Source organism: Opisthorchis viverrini (genome assembly GCF_000715545.1).
Source record: "Opisthorchis viverrini unplaced genomic scaffold opera_v5_477, whole genome shotgun sequence".
Taxonomy (NCBI): domain Eukaryota; kingdom Metazoa; phylum Platyhelminthes; class Trematoda; order Opisthorchiida; family Opisthorchiidae; genus Opisthorchis; species Opisthorchis viverrini.
Window position 1 is genome coordinate 326,852 of NW_008752123.1, and position 521 is coordinate 327,372.

Consider the following 521-nt stretch of genomic DNA (forward strand, 5'->3'; position numbering starts at 1 on the left):
CTGGATCAAGGCGTGCCTATCAGACAGATCATTCCGAGTGAGAGTCGGCTCGACCTACTCTTCTCCAGCGCCAGTCCTCATTGGAGTTCCTCAAGGCTCCGTCCTGGGACCACTGCTGTTTCGATCTACGTCAACGACCTTCCAGATGTTCTTGCATGTCCGTGTCCACTTTTTGCGGACGAATTGAAATCCTGGAGTTCCAATACCAGTACCCCCCAAATGGATGTAGACGCTGCCAAGCAGTGGTCGTTGGTCCGGCACCCTCTTCTGAATGACGAAAAGTGCGTCCATATGTCATTTGGAGGAGACTTAGCGAATGTCTTTGTTATGCATGGTGGGAAAGGACCAGGATAGACGCCCAAAAGGATTTGGGTATCTGGGTATTCTCATACCTATATTTCCCACCGCACCATGAGAAATCGGCCCAAAAGGCACGTGCCATTTTCCGGATGATCCGACACACCTTCTCCCATATTACTCGCATGGACTTCCAAATACTCTATCGGGCCCGACGTCAGACC

The 521-nt window shown here is 51.2% G+C and overlaps 1 protein-coding gene across 1 annotated transcript in view; it reads right to left on the minus strand.

Annotated features, from left to right (window-relative positions):
* T265_11228 (hypothetical protein) overlaps nucleotides 1-291 on the minus strand; it is a gene marked incomplete at both ends in the record, with an annotated part of 9,350 nt that extends 9,059 nt beyond the window's left edge. Inside the window, one exon of the mRNA XM_009177830.1 lies at nucleotides 130-291. Coding sequence (XP_009176094.1) covers nucleotides 130-291 — 162 coding nt within the window. The remainder of the gene's footprint in view (nucleotides 1-129) is intronic.
* Nucleotides 292-521: the final 230 nt, after the last annotated feature.